Here is a 23,833-nt window from a genome sequence, read left to right as displayed (position 1 = left end):
AGTTGACACACACCCAGCAAGAGCAGCAATAAAATGCTTCTGTTATTTTTTAATAACAGCAGTACCTGTCCATGTCCTGGAGGCGACTCAGCAGCGCGCTCGGTGCAGGATGAGTGCAAAACCAAGGCTGAGCTGTTTGTCCTTAAGGACAAGCTCTGCAGTGCCCATGGGAGGGGACCACACACTGCAGGGCAGAATTGGTGCTTGCAGAGCCCAGGAAGGGGCCAGCAGGGCTGAGGCACGGCTGCTTTGGGGCCGAGAAGCCATTGTGCCAGCCCCAGGCATCAGAGCCACAGGGATGCAGTGGGAGTGTGGCACCCTCTCAGGCCCAGGGCAGTGGGGCTGTAGCACAAGTTCCGTCCTCTTTGCTGCCTGGTCTCGAGCCTCAAAAAGACCAATGCACAACTCTTCAACATTTTATTAATGATCAGCAACAAAAATTTACAAGAGAGAGGACACCAGACACAGCCTGGAAGGACCATCTGGCACAGTGCAGTGAGCTGCTCAGGATACCCACCACAGTATCCTGGAATGTAAGAGGCAAATGGGGCTTAGAGCTCAGGACCCGTTCGCCCAGGCTTGCACGTCCCCTTAGAGACAGGCATGCTGCATGTCAGCCATCAGAAAACAACCCTAAAACTTCACCTGGCCAGGTCCTGCCCTCAGGTAAGCCATCGGGCACTAGGTGGGCTCTGGCAGCAGCAGCAGGTGGGGCTCTGAGCACACTCCACAAAAGGCACTGGGTCCTGCTGCCTTGCAAATGCAAGAGCCTTTGGGAAAAGGCCCCAGGATCCCTATGCCTCAGGTGGAGAAATGCCCTGAACCAGCATCCCAGCACCACCTGCCCTTTCAGCAGCTGCCACCTGCAGCTTGTCACTGGGGCAGCAAAGGATTTGCCTTCGTCCAGCTCAACCCAGAGTAGCTCTGGGTCTGTACAGGGCCAGGATCTGAGAGGCAGCACAGTGAACTCCAGAGCCCACCTCTGGCAGCCAGCCCCTTGTTCCTAAGCAAAAGCTGTAGGAGGAACCACATGAGCCCCATCTTGTCCCCAAGGCTGCTGTCACTGTCTGTCCAGCCACCCACACCACTGCCCAAGGGGCTGCTCTGGGATGCAGACCCGGCCAGGACAGCCGAGTCTGGCAGGGCGAGGGGGCATGGGCAGCTCCTCCACTTCCCTCCTACTAAGAGCCAGAAATGGCAGAAGGTAAAAGCACATCAACATGTTAAAACATTAGTTATAATTAAAACCTTTTGTTTTTTTTTCAAATCTCCTCCTGGGAAAAGGGATGGGGACTGATTAATGGAGATAAAACTAGGCAGCAGAATCCCAACTCGTTATGACTGCATAATTAGTGCAGGAGGAGCTAGGACAGCACATCCTGGGTGCCAGCAGTGCTGCCCCCCTTCAGGGGTCCTTTCCTGAAGAGCAGTTGCTCTCCCAGAGGGTGAAGTTACAACACTCTGTGGCTCATGCATCCACGCTCTGCAGCCTAGTGCTTCTGCTCCTCCAACCTTCTCATGGCCTCCAGCACAGCCAGCTCCTTTGCTTCTTTCTTCTGGTTGCGAGCTTCAAACTCCAGCCTGCAAAAATCACACAATGCCATGAGATTCTCATCCATCCATACCTCTTGTAGACAAAAGCACCTGGAGCAGGAGAGCACTGCCTTCCCCTATGCTGCTCTGCTCTGAGAGCACTTCAGAAATCCCCCAGGACCCCCAGACTCCTCCATAGCCTCTCCCAGAGCATCCCACGGCTGCTGCCAGCACTCTGCAGTCCTGGACTCCCACACTGGTCACACATGGCTTCTTTCTCCCTCTATGGAAGAAGCTGCTATTCCACTCTTGGGTTCTCCTCCGTGTTGTAACACCAAAATCAAGCTTATCACTGATGTGAGCCAAGGTACTGAAAGTGAAGGACTCAGGCCTAAAAGACCAAATCTCTGAAAGAAGCAACATGCTCTTTCCCAGGATACAGCAACAGAAATTTATCATTAAAAGAGAAAAACCAATAAATGTGATGTGCAGAACATTCTGACACAGCAGAGTTCACAGCTGTTCCTTTCCCTGCACATTTGGTACAACCACATTCACAGTCTGCCCAAGCCATGAAAGAGGAAGGACAAGTTTGCTGACTATGCCTTTAGATAACACCTTCTCTTCCTATTTGGTCCCCTTAATCAGTCCCCAGACACTCTGGATGGAACAGTATGTGACATAACCGGGAGACAAAGAAATCCAACCTGTTCTTGATGATTCTTTGCACAATTAGATCTGTGGTGAGATTGCTGCCACTGTCCACCAGCTGGAAAATGCCTCGCTGCTTTGGTTCCTGCAAACAGACGTAGCACTGGGCTGTGAAAACATGTGGGACCTGTGTGTGCAGCTCAGCAGTGAGAGCTGAGCTGTGGCAGGTCCTGTGGCAGGCAGACAGGCAGGATGCACAGTGATCTCCTCACAGGCAGAACAAACACTTGCTGAAAGCAAAGCTCCACATAGACAGGAGCTGCCCAGGACAGACAGCAAAGCACACAGGATTTTTCACCCTCCCATGAAGGCATCAGAAACAGGCAGAGCAAAACAATGTTTGGAAGAGTAGAGCTGTTGGGAATGATTTACTGACTGCTCCACATAGCTACCCTCAGGGGTGGGTGAAAAGCTGCATCACCTGCCAAAGCTGCAGCCAGGTTGCCTCCTCTGCAATGCACCTTCTCAGTGTAGGAACGCAATCAGAGCCAGGCTCTGTCTATCAAGTGCTGACAAAGCACCTGGTACTTTACCTCATATGGATCAGAACCATCCTTATCTGGCACCACCTCAGTCATCCCATGACAAACAAGTGTTACCTGGAGAAGGACACAAAAGCTATTGACAAGATCCAAAAGATGACAGGGACATTTCCTGCCACTACTCCCACTGAGCACAGCCTGGAGACCAGCAAAGCCACCCTCCTGCACCACCTTGGCAGTCCCAAGCTGAGCTGGACACTCCCTCCTTGCACCCCTGTGTTGTCCTGCACCACTTCAGCTCCCCACACACATCACCCACCAGCATCTTGTTGTGTGCAAGGACTCACCCTGAAGTGATCCAACAGATCAGCAGTGACGGCGTAGGGAGCTCCAATCACCACCTCTGAGACATACTAAAAAAGGAACCAGATAGAGTCCAGATTTGGAAAAAAACCCATCAAACAAAAACCCAAAACCCTATCCCAAGCCAGAAGCCAGCAGAGACCTGAGCAGGTGACCTGGCTAGAGAATCAGAAGTTCAAATAAGGGAACAGAGAAGTGGGTTCAGCAACTGCTTGTCACACAACAGCTTTTTGTTCCTCTACAGAATGTCCTTTCTGTGCCTGTAGAGCAAATCCAAAAGTTAATTGCTCCAGGCACACATTTCTGGGGCTCCCCACAATTTTGTCCCAGGCATGTTCTCCCCTGCTGCAGGGAGCAGTTTTCCAGTGGCACATGTCTGTCCACACAGCAGAGCCACGCAGCACCCAGCCCTGTCACTGCCAAGAGAGCAGCTGGATGAGGCAGCAGCCAGGACAGCACAAGAGCCTAGCAGAGCCTCCCAAGAGCTCATCAGCACCTCTGGCAGCCGCAGGGGATTCATCCTGTCTGTCTTCTCAGGACACACCAAGGAACTCATGCAAGATCACTGAGCACAAGTGAACACCCCCAGGCCCCAGGCAATTTCTGGAACAGTGGAGAGACACCTGTAGTAGTGCATATTTCTGCTACAGACACCGACTCACCCTGCAGGCCAGGACACTAAGGGTTCGCTCATGGATGTTCATGATGGGATAATTCTTCCCTTTGTAGCGATTCACCTCCTACAGCAGAGCAGCAGGCAGTCAGAAGAGACACAGAGAACTCCTTTCCCTCTTGCTCTTTCCCAAAATGAAATTCCCATATTGGTCAGTACATCCCTGCCCTGTCTCCTGGGGCACAGCCTGCCTGGTTCAGAGAACAGGCCCAGGCTGCTCTGCCTTTGGACAGGTTCTACACAGACCTGATCAAAATGCAGCCCAGCAATGATATAGGGTTTCTCTGCCAGCTGGTGAACCTTCTCCAGGAAATCCACATGACCAACATCTGCAGATCTGTTTAAGGAATTGAAGCTGACATGGAAAATAGAGGAAGGAAGACAGAAATAGTCACTCAAAAATGACAGTGGGAGACAGGAATCCCTAAGATTTTATTCTTGCACTACTAATTGCCTCTTTCCAAGAACTGTTGCCACCTCCCTCCTCAGGTTCCACCGGTTATGTTCTGGCACAAAGCCTCAAAGCCTGCCCTGGGAGCAGCATGTCAGCTCCAGATGCTGTGGCAGCAACAAACAACAAGGTATTGAGAGTACCCATCTGCCTTCCTGAAATCCAACAGGATCGCTCCACAGAGGAACTATAGCCTTTTTCTCAGCATCCTGTGACTAAGAAACTGCCAGGAAGAACTCACTCCTGACCCCTCCCTCACATGCAGCTACAGAAAAGGAAAAAAAAAAACAAGGCAAATATCCATTCTGGTGCCTCCCAACGTAAGAACATCAAAGACCACTGCCAGAGAGTCAAAGATACGGAACAGGTCGAAGGCTCCAGCCACGTAGATGATGGTGTCTCCCGGCTGTGGCTCCTTCCCCGATGCAAACTGGATGATCTTCTGGGATGTCTGCAGGAACTGCGAGACACCAGTCCAGGGACTGTGACCTTTAGGTCCCTGTGGAAACATAGGCCAGACCAGCTTCTTTTCAGGCTCTGTGAGGGGGTCTGGACAACACAGAGCACAGCACTGGGCAATCTGCTCATCTGAATTTGCTGGCAACTGTAACAACTCGCAGCACCTTGGACTTTCTACATTCCTGGCATCAAGTATTTCAGCAATTTCACAAAAGCCCTTTATGCTCTGTCTAAATCATGGCCTCAGCAGCCAGCTCAGGAGATGCCAAGAGGAAAGGTCAGGAAGGAGGAAGACAACAGGGCAGGTTTGAATTTCCATGAGAAGCAAGATGCGCTCAGGAGACAACACGCGACCAACCAACGCTCTGCCAAGCCTCAGGGCACCTGTCTGGCCCCTCAGCTCTGGGGACAGAGCTTGGTCCCCACTACATGGTAGCTGTGCAAACAGCCACCAAGTCACCTGCTGTGCTATCCAAAGCTGCTCCACGGCACTTGGCAGGACACAGACACTGCAGCCGAGGCCAGAGCAGGCCCTGCAAAGGGCAGCACGCAGACAGCTCAGCTGTCAGGGTCACGTAGGGTACCCGGTGCCCTTATCCATTCTAGCCACATGCAAGCCCCTGGAAACAGCCATGCTGGAGCAAGACGCCCCAAAACACTTCCTCAAAACCCCCAAAACAGTGGGGAACTAAGGATGCCTCAGACAGGTGAGCAAATCCCCTGTTAGTAAAAAAGACTTGCTCCAGCTGCTGGTGCAGCTCGTTAAGCAGGGACAATCCAGCTGCCAAGGAAATAAACAGGGCTGACAGTTCTTTAGAAGCAGTGCAAGCCACAGGCTGGACCTGGCAGCTGCAACACCGAGAAGGCAGCGCTGCCCTCGAGCTCTGCAACACCGTGGCCACGCACCTGCTGTGCCCACACCTCCCAGACCTAATACAACACCCTCAAAACAATACAAGCACTGAGAGGAGCATCCACAGAGGCTGTCTCCAGGCTGGAACCACGGGCACTTGGGTCCCAAGGGAAGTGGCAGGAAGGCATTTACAAGCAAGGAAGAAACCCATCACGGGCTCAGTGGGGACAGTAGCCCTGTGGTCCCACTGAAGGACAGCACATGCGCTGCCCTGTGCCACACCTGCCCATCACACCCACTGCAGGCACTGCCCTGTGGGGACAGCAGACAATCCCTGAGACATTACTGTCACATGTGGGAGGACAAACAAGCCTGCAACAGGCCAGAAAGCACACTGGAAATCCTTCTCAGTCAGGACAACAACCAGACGTCCACAACCAGAACTCACATTACCTTCCCAAAGTTGTCAGTGTGCTTCCGATAGTCTAGGTCCTCATCCTGAAGGGAGATAAAGAGTCAAAATGTTTAAGCACTTGCACAGCTCATCCAACCAAGATATGCTTGTGTGTGGGAAGTGCTGGGAAGGCCAAGGCTCAAAACACACACCAGGGATCTGGGGCACTGAATGCTGACAAACTGGTTAATACCTAAACCAGAGTCCTCTCCTAGCATGAGTCAGAGGAAATGTGTCCTTATCTGATCCCAGCTTGGCACCACCAGCAAAGGTGGTTCTTTCCCAACGTGCAGCCCCAAGAGTGCTGCACAGCTGCATCCTCCCTCAGCCCAGCAAGCCCCTGACAGGACAGCATCCCTTCTCTTGCCAGACTCTCACAAGAGGCAGGCTCAGGTATCTGCAGCAGCCAGCAGCACCAGGCACATCTCGGTGTGAACTCATGTGTTACAGCTCAGCACACCAAAACATCTCCCTCTGTCCCTGAATTCGCCTGTGAGTCACCTGTTTCTGCAGTTATCCAGCTGATTCTATTCACAGATTCCTTCATTACTCGGTAAATGCAACTCATTACCTGACATAAAACCACTGACTTTACTTTTCCCTGGTTAGGTTAGCTCCAACCAGAGAGTGAGCTGAGGAGACTCAAGAAAGGTCTGACCAGACTAGAGGCAACAGAAGGCAGAAGCATGAAGCTCAGTGGGAAGGGAGAGGAGTTTCCAACTCTGGCAGCACCTGGCTGACAGATCAATGTGCCTGCACTGTGTCATTTCACTCTGGGAGAAGTCATGGGCTCGTCTGCAGTTCCCCTAACATTTCCGAGGCCCACCCTGATCATGAAGCATCAGAGTTCCCATCACGCTGTGATCTCAGACATGTTGAAGCAAACATGAGCAGGTTGTTTTGCTGCCACTGCCTGTTCTCCATGCATCTGGGAGCCAGGAGCTCTACTCCATTTGGGGCAGCAGAAGGGAAGAGCTGGCACATGCCCTGTACTCCACCGCCCAGCCAAAGCCCTCTGACTCACTATGTTGCTGTGGTGAGCCTTAGTCATGAGCAGCATGCGGCCAACAAGGTCAGTGGTGGACACGCCTTGAGTGCGTTTGCATTCCCTGCGGGAGACAAGCAAAGGATGAAGCAGAAGCCACAGGAGTGTACTGAAGCCTCTGTCTTCCCACCAGTACCACAGGAATGCCTGCGGCACCTGATAAATCCAAACCAAGGGCTGTCCTAAGGACGCCTTCCTTCTCAAGTACAGCATTTATTTGGGGAGCCTCTGCACCATCCTCACACCACAGCAACTGCTCGTGTGAGCGATTCCCTCACTCAGCCTTCCCAACAGAGCCAGCTCTCAGCGAGGCTTTAAAACCAGAACCAGCATCTGCCAGGAACCAGACAGTTCCACTGGAGAGGACTGTCTGCCCCACCTCACTGAAGCCAAAATGCCGGGAGCAATTGAAGCTCTGACACACACAGAGAACCAAACTCAGGTGTGACCTGAAGACTGGTATGTGTCATCTGACTTCCCTTCAAGGCACAAATTCCCAGAAACTCTTCCCAAAACAAGATAAACAGGTAAGCAGAAAGAGGTTACCTGTATCTCCCTGCTGTCTTTACTTCCTCATAGGTGTCCTTGCCATCGATAGTTAAGGTGATATCATCTGCAGAGAGAGAAAAGCCTCAGAACTGTAGCCAAGCTCTCCTGCACAAAGGCAGCAGCTGGCCCCTAGAGCCATACTGGAACTCTGCAATCCAAATCCCTGTGCATACACAGGGGACATGTCTTGTGCCCCACAAAAATGTCAGAGATTTTTAAGACTACTGTGTCTGTGGAGACAAGGATACTCCTGGCTGCTAAACACCATTACCCACCTGGGCGCCCTGCAGCAGCAGGCACAGCTGATTACTGTCTGAATGACAATAAACTAGCGCTACCTGGATCAATGTTAAAAAATAACCTTTTAAGGCTTCTGGGGCTGGTTTTAACCCTTGGTTCATGTTACAAGTTTTCAGTAAATGAAACAATTCATCCAATGGGAAGTTCTTCTTCTCAATGGTTGCACTTCCAGTGACACCCAGCAACCCTCCCACAGAGGCCATTCCGCTTCATCTCTGCCAGGTGGCTCCCAACTCCCCCTGCAGAAACACCTCTCACACACTTTTGGTGATGGCACAAAGCTTTCACAAGCAAAAGCTAAGCTGGTTTCCCTTTGCCAAAGCAGTCAGAGGGCAGCCCACGAGTGCCCACAGTGAGCCTCAGTCCTGCTCAGGTGTCCCAGAGCCCCACGCCCTCCCCTCTGAGCACAGGAACGGGGGGCACACACTTGGTATGCCAGAGAGGCACAAACAGCAGGGAAGGTGCTGTCACCCTCTCAGGTGAGCTCAGCTATTTCCAAACTCAGCTTTTACACAAACAACCTGGGGCAGGTGTGTTGCTCAGGAGACGCACAGAGTGACGTGGCAGAGGGGACGAAGGCAGGCAGCTGGAGCAGAGGCCACAGGCACTCCTCCACTGCCAGAACCCCGCACCAAGCCCTGTAAGAGCTCACGTACACCAAACATGTCCAGGGCAGGCAATGAAGTTAACAAGGAATTTGATAACCGCTCCATCCACGTGAAAAAAGCATATTTATCTTTTAAAGATTAAGGATTTATTTACACTTAGTGAAATACTCAGCTTATCAATAGCAGGTGGCTGGGATCAGATGAGAGATACACTAAATGAGTGCAAAGACTACTCCTGGTCAAACTAACAAAATTCCTTCAGAGGGGCAGGGAGGAAGGGCTGAGGCTTAATGAGCATTGGCAGCAGCCCAGAGCAAGAACATTTCCTCAGAACACTGGTTCTCTTCAGCAACTGTATACCAAAAAGTGTTCACACTAAGAACTAGGTCTCTGACCACACAGTCAGCTGAGCCACTGAACAGCTTATCAGCTGGATAAAGAGAGAAGCTTTTCAGATCTAACCTTGTCCCAGGATAAGTAGATATAAACATGATTGTATTTCTGCATGCTTTCCTTTTCCATAGTGTTTTTCATACTTAAGTTTTCTAAATGGCTTTGCACAATTTTTTGCTGGTGCTAAGGGTAACTTCAGGATAATTTTAAACTACACATTTCACCTTTGTAAGTTAAAACCAAGGGCCCTGTCACTCTCAAGATTGTGAGCACACTGACATGTCTCCAGACCACAAGACCAGAAGCAGCTGTGCTGCCCAGTGCAGGTGCTGAGCAGGCAGAGCTCTCCACACACCAGGTATTGCTGACCTCTGCACCAGCTGGGACACAGCTCAGTTTGCAGCAGGGCACCTGGAGCACGTCTCCAAGGGCCCATGCTAGCACAGCCTCTGCCTCAAACACCACTCACCCCCATGCACGCAGAAGTCACAGCTGTACTTGTCCAGGGTTTCCAGTGTGGTGACATAAGGAGCTCCAGGAGCAATTTCATCCACCCACTTGATGGCCTGCACCATTTTGTACCTCTCCTCCTGTGTAAAGACGGGGGGACCCTTGTGCTTGGCAATCTCCTCTGGGGGAGAAACAAAATTCCAGTTAGAAGCATGTCCTGCAGCTAGTGATTCTCGGTGACTGCCTCACTCACTTGGTGAACTTCACCAGAGGCTTATCCTCAGCTTTGGATCAGTCTGTGGCAGCAAAGGAAGCCCCAGATAGATCAGAAAATATTTTGATTCAGTTGCATTTCCTCAGCATTTAACAAGGGTCCTGGAATTCACTCAGAGGGCAAAAGGTCTCAGTGCTTCCCTGTACCCTGTACTCTTCCTGAGTGGATGAGCAGGGCCTTCTGGCATCCCCCTAGGAGAAATTTCCCTCTTAAACAGCAACTTCCTACTACACCTGGTTCATACTGGAAATTCTGCACCCATAAACCCATTTAAAATAAACCTTCACATGCTGGAACTTGATTCTGGCACTTAACTTCCAGATGGCCCTGTAATGAGTTTTCTCCACAAGGTAACTTGTTTTGGAACCTAAGTTCTGCAGATCCTATCAGTAAAAGCAGGCTGATTTTCAGCTGTTTCAACTGGTTTTATAGCACAGAAGGCAGATTAACCCGCAGAGCCTGCAAGATCTGGCCCACCTAATCCTCAGTCTAAAAGTGTGACAGGGGTAACTCCATTCCCAGAGAAGGTACATTTTTCTCTTGGAGGCTACTGATCGTGCAGCAGATGCAGGATGAAGCCTGACCCTCTGAGGAACTCTTGGCTCTCCTGGGGCTAATGCCGCTGGGCAATTTGAGCGGCTGCACGAGCTGAAACCTGGTAAAACCTCTTACCGTCCGTGTGGACCCCAACGATCAGGTAATCGCCCATGGCCCGAGCCTGGCGCAGCTGGTTCGAGTGGCCATAGTGCACCATGTCATAGCTGGAAAGAGAAGGGCCAGGTCAGCCCGGGCACACCGGGACGCGCCTCCTCGGGAGCTGCGGGCAACCTGCCCCAGGCTTCGGGGCTGAAGGTGTCTCTGCTGCCGGGCAGAGCCGTGCCGGTACACGCGGTCACCAGGGCCCGCGGCGGCGCTCCCTCCCGCCGCAGCGAGCCGGCCCCGGTGCCACAGCGCTCGGTGCCTCCCCGCAGCCGCCCGGCACCCTGCAGCCCGAGGGGAACGGGCCGGCCCCACCGACCTCCGCCAGGCGGCCGAGCCCAAGGGCGCTCCCGGCTCGGGAGCGGTGCCGTTCTCGCCCGCTCGCCCGGCGCTCCGAGGCGGCTCAGCGCGGAGAGCGTCCTCTGCCTCGGGCCCGGGCCCGTCCCGCCGCAGTGACACAGGAGGCGGAGGCACCGGCGTAGCCAACACGGTTTATTTCTGCGGCGCCACGACATCACCCGGCCCCGCGCCCACCCCACTCACCATCCGTCGCACCAGACACGCACGGGCCGGTGGCCGCCGCCGCCCGCCGCGGCCCCGCCGCCGCCCGCAGCCCCGTTGCGCAGCATGGCCGCGCTGTCAGCGGCGGCCCCGCCCCGCCCCGCGCTCAGCGGCTCCTCCTGCGCCGGCCGCCCTTGGCGCAGCCGCGGCCGAGCCACCCCCCGGGCCGCCCGACCGCCGCCTCCGCCCGCTCCCGGGGCTGCTCCTGCTCCCGGGGCTCCTCCCGCTCCCGGGGCGGCGCCACCGGTTTCCGCGAGTGCGTGCCCTCCTCGCCGGGGCGCAGCGGCTCGGCCAGCGCGAAGATGGGGTCCCGCGCCCTGCGGAAGGAAGGAGAGGGCGGCAGTGGGTGCTTGGAAGCGGCCCCGGGCCGGGGGCTCCAGGCGCGCAGGGCCCGGGCCGCTCACCGGTCGTAGCGCGGAATTTCCAGCCCCAGCTCCGCCATCAGCAGCCGCATCACGTCGTCGCAGCGGCCGTGCAGCTTCAGGGCGGCCAGATCGTCCTTCGGAGTCCACTGCGGGCGACAGCAGAGCCGGCTGCAGGCAGCTCCCCGCGGCGGCTCGGCCCCACACATCCGCAGCCCCTTGGCTCACACCTGGCCAACCCCAGTACCAAGGGCTTTATCTCACCTGCAGGTTCACAATATACAGCTTGGGCCGGCGTGTGGGGGGCTTGCTCATGCACCAGAGCCGCGGGTATTTTTTCAAAACCTGCCACAAAGCACAGAGGATCAGCACAGCCACAGGCACATGCAGCTGTGAACCGTATCAGCGAGAGGAAAAGGAATGTATTACCAGGAGGGGAAAGAGGGAGGAAGAGAGACTATCACAGATGTTGGGCGAATCCTGACACCAGAGTTTACAGTTGTCTGTTTGGGAGGAGACTGCTCAGCACCAAGGTGTATCACCAAGAGGGAATGCTGCTAACAATCTTCACCGAGTCTCTAAAGTTACCTTTAAGCTGGAACCCAGACAAAGAATCACATCTGCTTTGCTTGCAGCTTCTGTTGCTGCTTCCCAGTTCAGGGGCTGTCTCAATGTCCCCTTCTCCCCAAAGTGGACGATTGTATCTCTCAACTGTGCCCCACACTTGTGGCACATCCTGCCCGTGTGATGCCTGTGCAGGGCTGTGCGCTCCGTCACATCAAACACTCGCACATACTCTCTGTTGGGTGTACAGGAAGTGCAGACCTGGTGCAGGACAAAAGCAGAAACCCCACACATCATCAGCACCCCACCCATGAAAGGCCAGGAATAAGCCTCTTCTCTTGGAAGAAAAGCATTTTTGGGGACAACACAGAAGCTGTAGACAGAAGCACAGGGATCAGACGCTAACTTGGAAAACTTCAAGGGGTTTTTTTTGAAACTCAGCAAGTGGAGCCTTTGGCTACATGCTGGGAGGGATTTCAGAGAAGGGCTGAGGAAGAGATGTCAGAAGCAAAAGGCTCCAGCATGTACAGAGGAAGAGCTACAGAGCTGGGTTTGGTACTTTCTAAGTAGTTCACCCCAAACCTGATGGTCTGAAGACAGGAGCTGCACACAGGCCAAGCTCTTGTACTAATCCCTTCTGAGCTAGTGGCAGATCAAGAGCTTACATTCTCTTTTTGTGAGGCCACTTAACACTGAGTTTTTCCTGCTCTGGCCACTCACCTCTATGTACATGTTCCCATGAAGCTCAGATATTGCAGCTCGGGGTAACCCGCTCCGCAGGTGCAGCCCATCACAATTCTGAGACACCACATGCTGCACCTTGAACGGAACAAAACACTGAGCTCCTACAGACCACAGAGGTATCCCTCCAAGCAGGTGATGTGCATGTCCCAAATTGCACCAACAGCCTGTACAGCAGAGCAGGACCCACAAGGGAACACACCTGGACCCCCATGGTGAACAGACCTTTGTGAAAGTTAAATGGAAAGCCTCCTCCTGATGAACAGAACATTTCTAGGGCTGGCTGATTTGTGACCAGTTCCCCAGACCAGCTTCACCAGGTACAAATACAACATGTTAAAGAAAAGGCACCAGGAGAAAACCTGCCAGAGCTGCAGCCTGCAGCTCACTGAGTAAGGCTTGGACACATTTTCCTACATGGATATGCAGGCACTTGAGCCAAAAACATAGTCAGGCAATATTCTCTTCCCTGCTGGGTTTGTCAGTCTTAGGCAGAGGAATGTGACTGAGGTGAGGAAAAAACATCTTACCAGGTTGTGCTTGTGCAGGCAGGCAATGCTCATATGAGTGAGTGTGGGCTCTGCCTCACTCAGGTCTGCAGCCCTGACAAGAAGCAAAGGGGGGAAAAAAAAGTTGGAATTGCCATTAACCTCTTCCATTATCAGCTTTCTGTCACACAGTTCAGAATTTGGCTCCTCACCTGATGCTCCTGCCCTTCTGCAGCAGTGTCCAAATGCCGTTGGGGCCTCTGTAGTCTGGGATCGAAGCCGCCTGTCACCAGGAGAGAAAACCAGGCCTGACGGGGGTGGGGTTGTCACAGCTCTTGCACACAAACACAACCAACCCAGGACAACCAAAGACACCTCCACCCATGGCTGCTTTTTCATTCACTCTGAGTTTTCCAGGATAGCTGTTCCCTAAACACAGGGAAAACCTCCTCATATGTTTTCTCTCTCTCTTCTATGTTTCAGCTCTCATTTTCACCTCTAGTGTTAGCTTTCTCCAATTTTACCATTATGGAATCCCTCCAGAACTCTTTTTCATCCTTGGCATTTCCCATTTCCCTACACAGAACTCCATTCTTGAGCCTTTTCTTATTTTCCCTAGACTCTGTTTCTGGCACCTCACGCTCAGCATCTCTAGCAAACATGCAGGTGACACGAGCATTCAGCCCCCTGCCCTGACTCATGCTCCATTTCAGCAGAGAATAGAGTGGAACCAGACTGCTGCTTTGCCCCAGGCTGCTGCAACAAAACAATTCTCAAACTGCTATTTATAAATCCCAATAATCCCCAGCTGTCTCTGCATGTCTGATAACACATTAAACATTCCTGAGCTAACTGGCTTGAGGTTTTACACCAAGTCATTGAAGAGACTCGAGTGAGGCAAGACCAGTGTCCTCTTGCTTAGGCTGTGCATCCTGCATGTGCTCAGAGGCAACGCAGCCGCAGGATCTTCTGTGCAGAAGAAATGGCCCCAGGATGCAGCCTGGAAACTGTGCTGGCTGCAGGACTCACACAGCATCCCAGGCTCATCACACACGTCCTGTGGCCGTTCAGGAACCACACAACAGTCCACACAACACCGCCCCTTGAACGGGCTCCAGCTGCTGCCCCAAACCCACCGTGCTGATCCCAGCGCCCGTGTAGATGACGAGGTGCCTTGCGCTCCGCACAGCTGCTGCCAGCTCAGCTACCTTTCTTTTCAGCTCTTCTGGTTCATCACACACCTGAAAAACAGGCCTCAGCAGGTTCACACGGATCAGAGACACACTACACCACTGAGTCAGAAAGAGCAGGGATCTCCCCAGAAGTCTGAAGATGGGCTTGGGCCAACCAGGAAAAGCAGCACAAACACAACATCAACAGCAGTTTCCAAATGAAAAGGACATGGGCATTGTTCATGGCAGGATCACAGGAAAATGCTTCCTGGAGATCAGAAGCTGCTGATCCTCCCTCTCGGGAGACCTGCCCACACAGCCACACGCGGCTGGCAGCACAGCGACAAACAGGGCAGTCCCCGAGGGCAGACGCGTTCCCGGTACTGGGGCACAGCGGCTGTACGCCACGGCCTGCAGCGGCTGCAGAGCTCGGCAGCGGCCGCTCGCCGCCCTCACGGACCCGGTTCCCGGTTCCCGGTTCCCCGCCCCCGCCGCCCCCGCCGCTCCCGCCGCTCTCGCCGCCCCCGCCGCTCCCGCCGCCCCCGCCGCTCTCGCCGCCCCCGCCGCCCCCGCCGCCCCCGCCGCTCCCGCCGCTCCCGCCGCTCCCGCCGCTCCCGCCGCTCCCGCCGCTCCCGCCGCTCCCGCCGCTCCCGCCGCTCCCGCCGCTCCCGCCGCTCCCGCCGCCCACCTCCTCCTGCCGCCGCCGCAGCCGCTCGCGCCGCTTGCGGCGCCGCTCCAGCTCCCTGACGATGTCCTCGCTCTCACTCAGCACCTGGCACTCCTCGGGGCTCCGCTCCGCCGGCGGCTTCCTCCAGATGCGGGATACCTGTCCGGTGCACACGCGTGGTCACGGCGGCCCGCAGCGGCGAGATGGAACGGGTCGGGCGGCGTCGTACCGTACCTGTCTCCGGCGGTCCCGCTGCTCTTCCTGCTGCAGGATCTCGGCGCGCGCCGCCGCTTTCCGCTCGGAGCGGCTCAGGCTGCCGCCCGCCGCCATCGCCCCGGAACCGCCGCGCCTCCACCGCCACCGGGCTGGGCTCCGCCGCTTCCGCCTTCCGGTCGGAGCCCCCGCGCGCCGCTTCCGGCTCCGCCCCCCGCGCGGCAGCGCCCCCTGGTGCCGGGCGGCCCCCCAAGGACGCGCAGGCGGCGGCTGTTGAAGCGGTTTTATTGTCGCGTACAAAGGCGGCGGACACTGTACAGAATAAATAACGGCAATAACTTAGCAATAAATACCGCCTGCACCGAGCCCGGAGCCCTCTGGGTGACCCTTCTGTCCGCCAGCCCCGGCTCCGGCCGGGAGCGACTGTACACAATTCACAAGATACACAAATCCCGGGGGTGCCGGGGACGCTCCCCGGCCGGGCTGGCGCAGGACCCCTCCCCAGCGCCTCGGAACGGCACCAGGAACAGGAGAAAGGGAACACGACACCCTTCACAGCAGGAAACCAAACGGACGAGCACCTCAGGAACAAGAATTGTCACACTCCAGAACACTATATACGAGAGAGAGGTCAGCGTGACGGCTCGGGCAAGGCTCGCCTCGGGCACGGGCAGCCAGCTGGCAGGACACAGCATCCTCTAGAGCCGGACGGGACACTCCTTGGACACTGCAGAAATACATCAGTCGGGGTCCTACACCTCACTGAGAACAAAACCAAAACCATAGGGAAGCAACACTCAGGGAACCGCGGCCTCGCTGACATCCAGCCTGGCACCGCAGAGCTTGTTGAACACAGTGGCACCCTTCAGTCCTACACCTGCCCTTCCCTACACGATCTGTCCTCATCCAACACACGGGCCATTGAGGCAGACCCGGGCTCCGAGCAAGGAGGGACAGTGCCGGGGAGGAGGATGAAGTCTGGTGCAGTCAGCGCTGCCGCCAGCCCTGGGGCGCCTCATGACAGAGCAGCACAGGGACCAGATGCCAGCCCTGACCACCGGCAGCGACGACTGGGCACTCCCTGCCACAGAGCACAACAAAAAGCAAGCTCTCCGTGGCTGCACGGTTGCCCATCGTTGGCTGCTATATTTACAGGGCTCTCCTCCACCAGCTGTGGAACCAAGGTCCGAACCAGCCCCATACACACCTTGCCTGCTCCTCTGGCCCATATCAGGACTCAGCTGTGTTCCCAAGGGCTCTGGCTGATTCAGTCTCAGGCTGGGTCTAGGAGGGATAGGGTTGGGAATGATACCCCAGGACAACTGGATGCCTCTGTGACCTGTAAAATCTCATTTTTTCCAATCACCACACAACCAGCTGGAAGACCAGAGCCGGCTGAGTGCTGTGCAGCGTGTGGCCTGTGTGGTGAATGGCTGGAAGTGGCACATCAGACACTTCAGAGAAGAGAAAGTCCAGGGCCAGAAGGGGGGAGTCTACAGGCAATGTTCTAACCTGCTCCTCCTCTGGGAAGTTCACTGGGAAAAGCATCCCAAACAGCTCCCTAAACTCCCTATAAATCAGAGCAAAGCTGATCTCCTTCAGCAGGAAATCCCCATTAATTACCTGCTCCTCTCCTGCCACACTGCAGCTTTTCTCAGGCTGACCTGCTCCTCCGCTCAGGGGACAGCAGTATCAGTTCAACCATGAGAAACATCCTCCAAATCTACCCAAAATGGCCATACCTCCCCACAAGACTGTGGCTTCACTTGTGTTATCCCAATCTGACCCCTCCACTCAGATCTTCAGCAGCCAGGAGATCACATGGGCCTTCCTCTCATGTCCTGCTTCTCTGAAACTCAGTAAATCAGCTCAAATCTTTGGGAACGGGAGAGGGGAGTCAAAGAGTTTGTGGAAACACAGCCTGGCCACAAGCAGCTTCTCAGCTACATCACAGCTGTGAGTCTGAGCACTTTCCTAACTCCCTGGACAGTTATCCTGCCACAGCTCCCTGGCCAGCAATGTGTAGACACCAGGGTCTAGCTCATCCCGTTGCCCCTCTTGTTGCAGACTTGCCCCTCTTGTTCAGGTGAGCCATGAACACAACACAAGTTCTGACCACAGGATCTAATTCCAGAGCTAAATACCAATACCATCAGTCTTCTCCTAAACCTGGACAAGACTCCCTCATGTTACTTCCCTGACAGGTTTGCTGCAGGAGGGTAAGTGCAGCATTTTTCCTCTCCAGGTAACCAAGCTAACCTGGTGTTGGCTGCTCAGCAGGAGCTGCCTGTGCTCCTGCCGCACACCTCTAGGCAGGCAGCGCTACCTTGCTGCACCAGCCGGCCATTCTTGTCTTCAGAAACAGCAGCACCTTTGCCTGTGCACAAGAACCCTTCTGGAGAACTCAATCTCTCAGTCGGGTTTAGGGAAAACAACAACAGTGTGAAATGACAGCACATGGCAAAGGCACCAGCACACCACAGTGCCGCACGAGAGCTTGGGGAGCAGAGTGCCCAACACAAGGGGACGTGACAGAAACTAGCGAGGTCAAGAATAAGTCACTTTTGGTACAATTGCAAAAAGATATCAAACAGGACTTGCCTCTTTTTTTTGTTTTTTTCTAAGTTTTATAAATAAAGTCTGATAACTCTTTATAAAAACTAACCTCAGAGCCACAAACAGTTTGCGGGAGGTTCATGACAAACTTTAAAATTATTTATTTATTAACTTTTAACTAGCAAAGTCTCTGAGAATATTTCCCCACTCATATGGTCAAATATTCTCGCCTTCTCAGGTAAAAAAGCTGACTATAAATACGCTCTCTCTTCTGTCCAATTTTAAACTTAGATAATTTAATAACTCTTAAAATGATGTTTCTCTCTTTAAATAAAGGGCTATTTAACCACATAAACTGGTTGTGTAAACCATCACACTAGAGACACTTGATACCCTCAAAACACGGGAACAACTAGTGATTTTGGTCTTGTTCAGTGCAACACATTAGGCACAAAACCGGCCTGCAGTCAACACAGTACCACTGCTCCCTTCTTCCCTCCTGGGGTGCTGGGCCCTGCCGGGCCTCAGGACCACAGCGGCAGGACACAGCAGCGTCGTCCTTCCCACCACTGCCAGTTTACACAGCTAACGTCATGGACGTCTGAGGGAAACCCACGGCTAGGGCACAGAGGCACACCTAGAAAGGAATGAAAACCTATGACACAGAACACCCCAACTGTAACTACAGGTACCAAAGGAGACAAAAGCAGCAGGTTCAGGTGCTGAGATGCACCACCTGGAAAAGTCATGAAAAAAAGCCTTTGGAAGTGACCGGAAATTAGGGTTCCCAGCCCCCAGGAAGAAAGCTTTCCTCGAGCCACTCCTCCACCCTTCTGTCAGCCTCGCTGCACAGATTTTCTTTGGGTAGAAAACCAAAATCTCACAGTCTGTCCCCAGGGCACCCAAGGGCTACAGACTGCTGGGTGGGAAGCTCTGTCTGCACAGGACAAGGGATGCATCACCACTGCTCATACCAATCTGGACACAACAAAATAAACTGGAGCGATCAGCGGGCCAGTCCTGGGCCAAGTCAAAGGAACCCGGACCCATGTGGGGAGGGCTTGTGCTTTGGGGATTCCAGGCTGGTTTTGTGCCTAACTGCCCTGCACAGACAAGCTCGGGCAATGCTCGCTTCACTAAGACCGGGCGTCCGTTTTGGATTTCACTATTGTGATGACACTAGTAGTAGCAACCTTGCCAGGGACGAGGGGCCCCATACTGGAAGTGAGAGGCCCCCGTGCAGGGGTCACGGGGCTCCGGGCCACGGTTCTGGCGAAGTTCTGGAGAGCCTCGTATTTGGAGCGGAGAGCATCGAGTTCCATTTTCATGCTGGCGTTCTCTGAGGCCAGCTTCTCCACTTCTTGCTGCAGCTCTGCCTTCTGCTTCTCCAGTTCCTCCTTCTGGGTAACGCGCTTCACTCTGCAGCTGGCTGCGTAACCCCGGTTCTTCAGCGTGCGCCGACGCTGCTTCAGCTGGATGATCTCCTCTTTCGACAGGCCCCGTAGATGCTGGTTCAGCTCTCGCACAGACATGGTCACCAGCTCCTCATCTGTCAAGCTGGTCCCATTCTCACCTGGCTCCCTCTTCACCTGGGAGAGAAAGCAGCACACACTTGTGAAACCTGAGGTGGATGCCTACACCCCTCCCTGCCCCTCCTTCCTCCGCATTACCTTCAAGGCCTTGTTTCCTTTGTTGGGGGTCGTCATAACACGACAGCCTTGTCAGCTGGGTTCTGGAAGGGAAGGAAGGTCAAATTAGTAGCTGGGACACAGCAGAGCCCACGGCATTCCTCTGACAAGGTCCAGCAGCAATACCCCATGGTGCTCCACATCCTGGTCTCCACTCAACCCCGCCTTGGAAGACACTCAACAAGCAGCCAGCTGGACTCACAAGGAGCAGACTCTGTCCCTGAACAGCAACTGCTGTCCTTCCACACCTCTGCTCCCATGGAGACTTTGTGGCGATGCTGGCTTTTTGTTGATGGTGAGAGAAATTAAAAAACTAGTAGGAGTCAGAATACATGGAAGCCACATTTTTAAAAATAGCCTTGCAAACAGCAGGCAGGGTCCAGAGCACGGCTGCTCCAGGCCAGTCATGCTGACTCAGCAGGCTGGCACTCTGCACCACTCGTTCCCAGCCTCATCCTTGTCACTCCCAAGCAGGGCAGGTACCTTAACAAACCCTTCCAACAGGTGCCCAAGCACAGCTCAGAAGCTCCCCAGTCCTACCAGACTCCAGATGCCCCCAAGGATGCAGCCAGTATGGTCCAATAAGACATAACCCTGAGCAAGGGGTACAGGGCAAGCCTTGGACACACTGAAATTCCATCACAAATTTGGGCTGATGCCTCAGCAGCATTCACCTCTCCCAGTCATGCAAAACTGACCCCAGTTGTGGGTCTTTCCTATGAGAAAGTATCTGTCAATCCCTGGCATGCCAGGGCCCAGAAACACCTTCTTCCTCCTTTTCTTCAGGGCCAAGGTGTGCTCACAAAGAAACAAAGACTAAAGGTGCCAAAAAACAGAGCAGAGCAGACTCCTTCCCTGCCATGGAAAAGACTTCAGAACTGGTAAGAGCAATTCCTAGCCTGCTTTTCAGAGACTTATACCCAGGCTTCTGCTTCTTTCCCCACATACCTCCTCCCCTCAGGCTTTTCAGTTCAGACTGCTGCTACACTGCCCAAGGAACTGATCCACACAGATACTACCTGACAGACATGGCTGTGACTCAAAAGGCCCAAACTGCACTCCCCCAGCCCAGACTGCACCCACTCAGCCCTGGCCAGTATTCCTGGGCAGTCTACAGGTGCCTCTGCCCCTTTCATCTTGCAGGTGTCAAACAACAATTTTGTTTGCCCCTGCCTTACTCCCAGCAGGACTGATGTCCAGTTACAGTCCAGAACCAAATGCACACATCAGCAAATATGACTTTGTGCTCTTCCAGCAGCCGTGGCACAGGCTCCCTACAGTGCATCTACAACCTGCAGGAGGTGAACAGGACTAGCAGTCCCCAGAACAGCAGCAGAGAAGCCTGCAGCCTGCCAGGAGTCAGGCTATTTATATATACCTAGGGGACAATGCTCCTTCCGACAAGATGTCTGTTACACCCGACCACACTGGCATAGGCATGGTCATTGCTGCCCAAGGAAGGCAGCTGCAATGAGGCAGGACAGGCAGCACAGAGCAACTGCTGCACAAAATCAATTCTTCCCTCCTTCACAGACTGCTGTTTATTCCTTCTGTTCCTACCTGGTAAACAACATGTCTGCTGGGAAAAAGGGGAGGAAAGGGAATAGCTGGAGAGACCAACGTGCATGCCCCTGCAGCACTTCCGTGCCCCATCCTCTTGCGAGTGGAAGGAGTCAAGGGCAGGCATGGTCAGTGGGACCACAGGAATTTGCTTGCCCTGTGGCACTAAAGAATTTACAGCTGCCTGGCAAGCACACAGGCAGGGCACTGAGAAGAATGCTCCTCAGCAGGCTTGGGAATGGCTGGCACTGGCAGAGCTAGACACGGCAGAGGCAGCTACTCATTCCTGCCCCTGCACTCTAACACAACACCCTCTCAGGCAGGAGCCTCTCACAATAGCCATCAGAGCTGTGACAGGACTCCCCAAAAACCTGGTGATCCCACCTCTCCAAGGTGCATCAACACACATGGCATTCAGTGGAATGGGAAAAACAACCCAAAGAGTTTCTTGGGTCCCGTTTTAACCGGGCTGTTTACAGCTCACAAAGAGGACACCCAGAGAACTGGCAACATATCAGAGACGAAACTTTGCCTTACTCTCCAGACTGCTGAGGGATCAGCTTTTGATAGCTTCCTGAAGAAAGATCACACTGAAAAGTGCCGAACACTATGGCTGCAACGAAGAAACTGCAGCCTCGACACATTTCCCCAGAGCTCAAAAGGCCTGAACTCAGCACAAGCACAGCCAATTCTCCCCTCAGCTCAGCGGCAGCACACGGGAACTGACAGCACCATGCATGATCCAACACGGGCCCTTCTCCACACTCCTGATGCAGAATCTGCCACGAGCCCCGTGTAAACACGCTGACACCACCTGCTCCCCCACGGGCTCCACAGCACCGGCAGGCACAGAGCGTGCTTTGGTTCGTCAGCAGCAACGGGGCACACTGCACAACAGTGCTCTCTCCCAGTGCGGATTTCATACCCTGTTCGTTTGCTTGCGGCAAATTAGCTCACACAGTCTCATCTAGTGACTCCCCAAATTACCTGTGTAGCCAAGACAGCGCCCCTCCTGTGCTCCCCACCTCGGGAGTCCCCTGGTGAGATCATCCAACCCTGAGCACCTCCACAGCAATTTTTCCTCCAGGGATCTGCCCACCCGGCTGGATTTAACTCTGCTCACACTGCTAAAGGGCCAGCTCTGAGAGACTCCCTCTCTCCCTTGGCAGTGCCCTTCTCCGACAACACAGCCTCACATATCCCGGACAGCCAGAGCCGTCCGCAGCTCTGAACAGCGTACCCGAGCACACACACAGATCCTCCGCGCTGCTCAGGCTCTGCAGTCCCGCAGGAGCGGAAACCCACCGCACTCGGGGCACACAGCCGGGCACCGGGCAGCCCCCAGGGAGCGGGGGCCAGAGCCCCCCAGCCGCACGTCAGCAGCTAGCAAGTAACCGAGGACAAGGGACCGACTGCGGCCAGCGGGGCTGTCCTGCCTGCGGCCAAGCCTCTGCTCTGGGAACTGGGCGAGACGCCCCGATGGCTCCTCACCCTCCCGGCCCTCTCGTCCTCGGGAGAAGAATCACAGACCACGGCGAACACCCGCGGCCGGGGGGTGGCCGGCGGCGGGAGCGGGGGCCCGAGGCCCCGCCGGGGGCAGGTCGCACCCGTACCGGCGGAGCCCGAGCGCCCGAAGGTGCGGCGGGGTTGAGAGGGGTAGGCTCGGCCTGAGGGCAGCGGGTCTGCAACACGATCGGGGCAGTCGGCAACCGCGGGAGGGAGGGGCCGGATGCGTCCGTGATGCCTGCGGGCGGACCGGGAGGCGGCGGGCGGGGCCGGGGCCGGGCCCGGGGCCAGCGCCCCGCGCACCTGTTGCTCGGCCGCTGAACGGGGCCCGGACACGGCGGGGCGGGGGCCGGGCGGCGCCGGGCAGGCGCAACCCCGAAGCCTCACCATGAGTCAGCGATGGCGGCCTCGTCAGGCACCTGCCGACCCTGCGGCGGCCCCGGCCACCATCCCGGGCCCGCCGCGCCCGCCCCGCCCCGGCCCGCCCCCGGGGACCGGCCCGCCCCGCCCCGGCCGGAGCCAGGGCCGCGCCCGCCCTCGCAGCCGGTGACGCTCACCTCCTGCCGGGGCCGCCGGGCCGGGCCGGGCCGGGCGGGGCGGGGAGGCCGCGCTGGGAGGGACCGGGACTCACAAGCCGCCGCCGCCGCCGCCGCCGCCGCCGCTCACGGACACGTCACGTGATATTTGGGTCACGTGGCTCCATTCATGAAGCGCCCGGGGCCTTAAGGGGGCCGCGCGCTCGCCCGGGGCCGGCGCTGCCGCTCCGCACGAGTACTGCATCGGCCGCGGATCCGCCCGGGGCCGGCGCTGCCGCTCCGCACGAGTACTGACTGCATCGGCCGCGGATCCGCCCGGGGCCGGCGCTGCCGCTCCGCACGAGTACTGCATCGGCCGCGGATCCGCCCGGGGCCGGCGCTGCCGCTCCGCACGAGTACTGCATCGGCCGCCGATCCGCTCCCGCCAGCTCCGGCAGCAGACACCGGCCGCCTGCTGCTCTCCCCGGTGCACATCGCGTGTTCCAGAGCGCGCGGTCCCTCCGCCCGTACCGGCGGCTCCACGCTCCCTTTGAGCTGCGCCTTCGGTCCCTCCGAGCCGCGGGCTCCGCCGGCGCTGACCCGGCGCGGGGCCGGGAACGCTGCTCCGCTCGAAACGCTGCCTTCCCAGGGCACGCCGCGATCGCTTTTCCTGTTTTCCCCTTTGCTACAACCCCGGGTCCGTGGCACACACACTCCTGCCTACTGTTAGTGCCATGCTGCTGGCAAAGCAGGGAGGACAAGATGAACACAAAGGCGAGGGCGAGTGGAAGGTGCAACAATGAAAGTGGGCAGACGGGGGTTAAGGAGAAACCGAGCTCCGCAGGAGAGCAGAGGGGCTTGGCTGGGCTCGGATGTAGCTGCAGCACCGCTGCTCTCTGCTCTGTGCACAGGGGATGTGACCACAAGCCTTGCACGGCCCTTG

At 55.7% G+C, this 23,833-nt stretch overlaps 2 protein-coding genes across 9 annotated transcripts; both read right to left on the bottom strand.

Moving 5' to 3' along the window:
* Positions 1-403: 403 nt before the first annotated feature.
* Positions 404-10,944, bottom strand: PCYT2 (phosphate cytidylyltransferase 2, ethanolamine). Of its 2 annotated transcripts, XM_058852077.1 has the most exons (13): positions 10,841-10,944; positions 10,271-10,359; positions 9,344-9,505; positions 7,571-7,637; positions 7,004-7,088; positions 5,979-6,023; positions 4,574-4,712; positions 4,009-4,091; positions 3,752-3,829; positions 3,074-3,139; positions 2,778-2,843; positions 2,241-2,329; positions 404-1,581 (listed from the first exon to the last, which is right to left on the bottom strand). In XM_058852077.1, exons 1-13 carry the CDS (start codon positions 10,924-10,926, stop codon positions 1,491-1,493), a joined length of 1,146 nt encoding a protein of 381 aa, XP_058708060.1. In that variant the 5' UTR covers positions 10,927-10,944; the 3' UTR covers positions 404-1,490. The 2 variants fall into 2 exon arrangements, with proteins under 2 accessions (XP_058708060.1, XP_058708061.1); XM_058852078.1 differs by lacking the exon at positions 5,979-6,023 and having other exon boundaries at positions 10,841-10,926.
* Positions 10,896-23,081, bottom strand: LOC131585695 (transcription factor MafG). 7 transcript variants are annotated; one of them, XM_058852069.1, is made up of 13 exons: positions 22,933-23,080; positions 19,292-19,353; positions 18,815-19,210; positions 15,087-15,377; positions 14,874-15,011; positions 14,150-14,254; positions 13,226-13,296; positions 13,056-13,128; positions 12,505-12,603; positions 11,809-12,045; positions 11,485-11,565; positions 11,263-11,369; positions 10,896-11,175 (listed from the first exon to the last, which is right to left on the bottom strand). In XM_058852069.1, the coding sequence occupies exons 2-13, from the start codon at positions 19,325-19,327 to the stop codon at positions 10,965-10,967; spliced, it is 1,845 nt and encodes a 614-aa protein (XP_058708052.1). In that variant the 5' UTR covers positions 19,328-19,353; positions 22,933-23,080; the 3' UTR covers positions 10,896-10,964. The 7 variants fall into 7 exon arrangements, with proteins under 7 accessions (XP_058708052.1, XP_058708055.1, XP_058708057.1 ...); XM_058852072.1 differs by lacking the exon at positions 22,933-23,080 and adding an exon at positions 22,483-22,503; XM_058852074.1 differs by lacking the exon at positions 22,933-23,080 and adding an exon at positions 22,361-22,379.
* Positions 23,082-23,833: the final 752 nt, after the last annotated feature.

This window comes from Poecile atricapillus, chromosome 17 (genome assembly GCF_030490865.1).
Source record: "Poecile atricapillus isolate bPoeAtr1 chromosome 17, bPoeAtr1.hap1, whole genome shotgun sequence".
In the NCBI taxonomy this organism is placed as follows: Eukaryota; Metazoa; Chordata; class Aves; order Passeriformes; family Paridae; genus Poecile; species Poecile atricapillus.
This window is presented reverse-complemented; position numbering and strand designations above follow the sequence as displayed.

What these genes read in the sequence shown, in the direction of transcription:
- PCYT2 (XM_058852077.1), bottom strand. Translation starts at nt 10,926, where the DNA reads ATGCTGCGCAACGGGGCTGCGGGCGGCGGCGGGGCCGCGGCGGGCGGC. An exon ending in TGACTTCTGCGTGCATGGGG is followed by an intron (nt 7,638 to 9,343) that starts GTGAGTGGTGTT and finishes CTCTCTCTGCAG; the next exon opens with ATGATATCACCTTAACTATC. An exon ending in TTAGTGTCCTGGCCTGCAGG is followed by an intron (nt 3,140 to 3,751) that starts GTGAGTCGGTGT and finishes TTCCTTTTTTAG; the next exon opens with TATGTCTCAGAGGTGGTGAT.
- LOC131585695 (XM_058852069.1), bottom strand. Translation starts at nt 19,327, where the DNA reads ATGACGACCCCCAACAAAGGAAACAAGGCCTTGAAG. An exon ending in CAGAAGGGCAGGAGCATCAG is followed by an intron (nt 13,129 to 13,225) that starts GTGAGGAGCCAA and finishes GCTTCTTGTCAG; the next exon opens with GGCTGCAGACCTGAGTGAGG. An exon ending in GAAATTCCGCGCTACGACCG is followed by an intron (nt 11,176 to 11,262) that starts GTGAGCGGCCCG and finishes TTCCTTCCGCAG; the next exon opens with GGCGCGGGACCCCATCTTCG.